Genomic DNA, 6,000 nt, shown 5'->3' on the forward strand with positions numbered 1-6,000 from the left:
AAGCAGCTCATGCAGCTCAATATCAAAAAAACAAACAACCCAGTCCAAAAATGGGCAGGAGACCTAAACAGACATTTCTCCAAAGAAGATATACAGATTGCCAACAAACACATGAAAGGATGCTCAACATCATTAATCATTAGAGAAATGCAAATCAAAACTACAATGAGATATCATCTTACACCAGAATGGCCATCATCAAAAAATCTACAAACAGTAAATGCTGGAGAGGGTGTGGAGAAAAGGGAACCCTCTTGCACTGCTGGTGGGAATGTAAATTGATACAGCTACTATGGAGAACAGTATGGAGGTTCCTTAAAAAACTAAAAATAGAACTACCATATGACCCAGCAATCCCACTACTGGGCATATACCCTGAGCAAACCATAATTCAAAGAGAGTCATGTACCAAAATGTTCATTGCAGCTCTATGTAAATAGCTAGGACATGGAAGCAACCTAAGTGTCCATCGACAGATGAATGGATAAAGAAGGTGTGGCACATATATACAATGGAATATTACTCAGCCATAAAAAGAAATGAAATTGAGTTATTTGTAGTGAGGTGGCTGGACCTAGAGTCTGTCATACAGAGTAAAGTAAGTCAGAAAGAGAAAAACAAATACCGTATGCTAACACGGTATATATGGAATCTAAGGAAAAAGTAAATGGTCATGAAGAACCTAGGGGCAAGACGTGAATAAAGGCACAGACCTACTAGAGAATGGACTTGAGGATATGGGGGTGGGGGAAGGGTAAGCTGTGACACAGTGAGAGAGTGGCATGGACATATATACCCTACCAAACATAAAATAGATAGCTAGTGGGAAGCAACCACATAGCACAGGGAGATCATCTCGGTGCTTTGTGACCACCTAGAGGGGTGGATAGGGAGAGTGGGAGGGAGGGAGATGCAAGAGGGAAGAGATATGGGAACATATGTATATGTATAACTGATTCACTTTGTTATAAAGCAGAAACTAACACACCATTGTAAAGCAATTATACTCCAATAAAGATGTTAAAAAAGAAACAAAAAACAAAAACCAGCATATACTGAGCCTTTATGGGGTGGGGGCAGGCAGGTAAAAGACACTTTAAATATGGACCTCATCTAATTTAATGTTCAGTAACCTCATAAGGAAGCATTATCCTGTCTCACAAGTCAGAGCAGGAACTTGCCTAAGGTCACATAGCAGGTTAGTATCAGAACTGGTATTCCAGTTCATCTCTGACTCCAAAGCTTATGGCAGCCTCTGCCAGGATCCCATTTCTTCCTCTAGCTGTGAGTTGGATCTGATCCACCAAGAGTAGGACCACAGTGTTGGGCGCAGTAACCAGTGGAATAAAACGAGACTGCTGGAAAAGCAAGTTAGACTTCCCCTCTCCCAAAAGCAGATTAAAATCTCAGCCCCTTAGGTGGCTACCAGCTTTATAACGAGGCAGGGAAATGACATGCTTTTTCATGTATGACGTATCTCCACTGGCAGCACAAAGAAGGGCATCTTTGCTGGCTGTATTCAGTGCTGCGGTTGCCAGGCTGGGTGCACCTAAATTATTCTGCAGAGTAAAGGCCAAGAGGGACCAAGAAGCCCCAAGGGAAGCTCTTGTTTTTTTTTTTCCTTAGGTCTTTATTGGAGTATAATTGCTTTACAATGGTGTGTTAGTTTCTGCTTTATAACAAAGTGAATCAGTTATACATATACATATGTTCCCATATCTCTTCGTTTTTAAGTATGGAAAATCTGGAGACCACATGGGAAGGGCCATAGGGAGGTTGTCGGCCTGGAGCTGGCACCAAGGGCGTGTGGAGGCACACGGCCATTTCTAATTCATGTTCAGTAAAATATCTTATCAGTTGCTGGTAGCATGGATTTTCTTCAGAGGAGTGAAGGAAGCACTGCATCCTGTTTCACCGCTGACCAAATACAGAGGCTGCCCATGGGTGTTATTATTAACCTTATTGTTTTTGATTTCTCAGGCAACCTCAGAACCTGTTCTGGATCCACAGCAGATCCAAGCATTTGATCAGCTTTGCCATCTCTACCGAGGAAGTTCTAGGGTAATGTTGGTGTGGTGGTTTACATTTTTATTTCCCTATTTATAATTAGTGTTTTGGTAACACAGTGTTCTCAGGTCCTCACTCCAGCCTCATCCTTAGTCTGTAAGGTGCCCTGGCATCCCTGTTATGGCTATGTGGAGCCCTGACCCCAGGGAGTACTCAGAACTTGGCAAAGCATGCAGAGGAGGTGGAAAGATATCTGTCCCTTACCTGCCCTGGGCTGTGAGGACACAGAAGGGCATCTGTGTTTGTACTGCCTCCAGAGAGAGCAGGCATAAGCCTAATCCCTCACCTGGGAGCCTCTGTTTATACTGATGACTGCCAAATCTGCCCTAAGCCCCAGACTCTGCTGGACATCTGCACTGGTTGAATTTGCTTTGGCCATGAAAGATAAATGCTAAGTTGTAGTGGCTTAACCAAAATAGAATTGTAAATATGGGCATCCCAGGGCATCTTCCACAAACCTCTCTCCAGATTTCTTCTACTTTGTGGCTCTGCTGTCTCTAACATATGGCTTATAGTTGCATGATGCAGCATGGTTGCCCCAGCTCAAACCATCACATCTGCATTCCTGCTAGCAAGGTGGAGAAAAAGGAGGAAGACCATAAGCCCTCTATTTAAGGATAGTTCCTAGAAACTGTATACACCGCTTCCACTTACCTCCTTTGTCTGGAACTTAGACATGTGACCACACCTAACTGCAGTGGAGACTGGGGACATTGGTCTTGATTCCAAAAGGCCATGGGCTAAAACTGCTGGAATCCTGTTGCTGTAGAAGAGTACAGATTTAGAGGGCTACAGCAGTCATGCCACAACATCAGTCTGGGGGCCCCACAGGCACTTCAGAAGTGCACTTATTAACTTTTCCAACCCGCTCCTCCTTGCCCGTGCCTGTCTCTGGCTGTCATCCTCTGTCATCAGGTCACCCAAAGCAGTCACCTGCTGGCACCCTGGGTTCATCCCTCCCACCCCACCCACTCAGTAGGAAGCTCTCCTGTCTCTTTCTCCCCTTTCCTTCCAGCTCACAGAGGTCACTGCAGGTCTTCTGTCTCTTCTCCAGGCTGCTGCTTGGGCACCATCTCCAAACCCAAAAGTCCTGTTACCCCCTTGCTTACAGCACTTTCCTGGCCCTCCATCACCTGAAGTGGAGTCCAAACTCTACCACCTCCTCCACGCCCCAAGTCACACCTAAATTCTAGCCAGGCCAGATTTGTTCCGTAAGCTTTTCTTGGGCTTTCACAGACTGTCTGTGTGCTGTTTTTTATGCCTGGGCTCCCTCTGCCCACTCCCCACACACCTGCTAGATTGCTGGCAGCCCAGAGGAAAAATGGTGTTCCCTCTTTGAGAGCTGGTCTTGGGCAGGGTCTTTTATTCCAGGAGGTTTCCTGAACTGGCATCACTTCCAGCCAGGCTCTGCCCCAGGAGTTGGGTTTCTGGGCCTTCTATTCTAAGGAAGTTCTGCTGCTTTAAACTGTTGAGCCACTATTCAGGACTCATCAATTTCTAGAACACTAAGTTACAGAAGTAGAACACAAAAATATCTTTTTCCTTGGAAAACAGAAAATATTTTTTGTGTACTTCAGTGTCAATGTGAAAGAACTTTGGGTTTACGTAGCATCTGTCACCTGTCGTGTTATAGCATCGTACATAACAGTCCTTGCAGAGAACTCCACATGCTGATGGGAAGCTGAGAGGGTTACAGAAGACAGAAAGTGGCACAGGTGGGGCTTGTGCAGAGCGAGGGAAGCTGAGAGGGTTACAGAAGACAGAAAGTGGCACAGGTGGGGCTTGTGCAGAGCGAGGGACACCACTCTGTAACCTGCTCAGGCAGCAGTGGAAGTCCCTGCAGGGAGCCACCTCCTGTGTGTCCTGGGCCAGCTAAGGAGTTTGCAGTCGGAGCTTTCGAGCCTGTGTTACGAATTATGCATTGAACCATAGCTGTGTGTTGGAACCAGGAGCAGGCGCTGGATTATTTTAGATAAATTGGCACTTTGAACCAAGGGGCCTTCAGATGTCTCCCCAGTTACCACAGTCACTGGTATTGAGTTTTCAACAGAAGTGACAGACACGTGTGAGTCTTCTGCCACTATTGCCTGGGTGAGGAGAGAACCCTTGCTAGAGGTTGGAGAACAGCTGGAAGACAGACTACCTGGCAGGGGAGGTGAGGAGAGAGCAGGTGACAGACAAGTTATCTCCAGAGAAGGCAGAACCGTAGGCAGCTCGGCTGAGCAGAAACTGTCACAGGGACCAGAGTTCGAGTCCCACGCTGTCACTCATCGCTGGGTGACCCAGGGCAAGTAACTTAACTTCTCAGGGCTCTGGGATGTTTACTCAGAGGGTGGTTGTGGAGGATTAGACATAATTCATGTAAAGGACCTAGTGTCCTGGTGCCTGGTGCCTAAAAGGCACTCACTCAGGGAACTTACCTGGGGCTTTTAGAAGTTCCGCAGACTCCGGGCCTGCAGGCTGACACCGAGAGGCTCGCCCTGCTGTGTGTGATGGCTCGGTCCTCACAGCTGCCCTCTCTCCAGATGTAGGAGTTTGGGTGTGGCATTCAGCTCTTCTCTGACCATCAAGGGCATCTCAAGGGCTAGGCTGTCAGGCTCTGTACTTCTGTCGAAAGCCTTTCTGAGGTCAAAGGAATGGCCCCACTGAGGGCCCAAGCCTGGTTTCCCAGTGGGCTGGGTTAACATTCTCCCCTCCTCAGTAGGTCTCCCAGAACTGAGCCTGTAACAGAGTGAGGGTAGCGCTGGTGTCGCTGGTGGACAGGAGCAGGGAGGGCACTTAGAGGAGAAGGTGGCATCTGTGAGTTTGCCTGGAGCCCCTGAGTTTGAAGTGGCAGCTGGGCGTCCACTTGGAGCTGCCCTGGTTCCACGAAGGAGAGGGGTCGGAGCCAGTGATCGTCATTCATCCCAAGGAGAACCCACCAACAGGGAGTGTGTGGCGTGAGCTGAGCAGACAGTGGAGAACCGCGGCTCAGGCTGTGTGTCCACAGGGAGAGAACGGAGGCAACAGGGTCACACACCCGCTGGAGAGGGACTACTCAGAGTGAAGGAGGTTCAGGATCGACAGCTTCCCCTTGTCAGAAAGTGTCACAGTTTGTTGTGCCCACAGGACTTACCCAGTCCAGCCTCCTCATCATCACAGGAGGAAATTTAGGCCCTAGCAGATGACGTGAACTTGTGCCAAGTCACCATTGCCTGTTAGCGAGATGCAGCTCTGGGGTCCACACCCGGGTCTTACCCTCCAGCCTCGGGTGACGTGTGTCCCCTCCTTTGCAGCTGGCTCTGCTTACGGAACTCTCCCAGAAGCGTGGCAGCGAGAGCTGCAGGCCGTTTAGCGGCTCCCAGAGTGGCCCTGCCTTCACCAGCATCTTCCAGAAGGAGAACTTCCAGCTACAGCTCGTACCCCCGCCTGTGACTGAGGACTGAAGACTCTCCCGGGCCTGGAGCCCCGAGACCACCCCAGCAGGTGGGGAGGGCCCCCTCTGACAGGCCTGGCCCCGCTGCCCTCAGGCTCCCGGGCGAGGCCCGAGGGCAGCTCCACGCCCGCCAGCCCTGGGAGACTCCGGCTCTTCCTGATGTTGCCGCAGCACCAGCACCAGGCTGGTCGGTTTTGTTTTGCTTATTAAGCAGATGAATGCCACATACCTCTATCCAGTTATTTAAGAAAATGCATCTTGCCTGTTGGGACTTTTTCTCATTTTCCCTGAAGTGTGGAGAAGAGGCGGAGCTCCTGCAGATGGCGTTTTGAGTCCGGCGCAGCCTGTCTCCGCCAGCTGGTGGGCACCACGGAGGGCTGTCACCTCCTGCTGCCATTGGGACAGGGAACAGCACGGTTGGGAACGGTGGTTGCCAGGCCGCAGCACAGCTGAAACCTGCGTTGGAGGGAATGAAGGGCTTGCGGGAGCTGGGGCACCTCCCTTCTTTCCATGTGTTT

The 6,000-nt window shown here is 49.6% G+C and overlaps 1 protein-coding gene across 3 annotated transcripts in view; it reads left to right on the forward strand.

Annotated features, from left to right (window-relative positions):
* The window catches only part of VPS8 (VPS8 subunit of CORVET complex), a 300,917-nt gene extending 295,425 nt beyond the window's left edge, over positions 1–5,492 (forward strand). For all 3 annotated transcript variants that reach the window (XM_065876043.1, XM_065876044.1, XM_065876045.1), the window contains 2 exons: positions 1,981–2,061; positions 5,343–5,492. In XM_065876043.1, the coding sequence (XP_065732115.1) occupies positions 1,981–2,061; positions 5,343–5,492 (231 nt within the window). The remainder of the gene's footprint in view (positions 1–1,980; positions 2,062–5,342) is intronic.
* Positions 5,493–6,000: the final 508 nt, after the last annotated feature.

Source organism: Phocoena phocoena, chromosome 4 (genome assembly GCF_963924675.1).
Source record: "Phocoena phocoena chromosome 4, mPhoPho1.1, whole genome shotgun sequence".
NCBI lineage: Eukaryota > Metazoa > Chordata > Mammalia > Artiodactyla > Phocoenidae > Phocoena > Phocoena phocoena.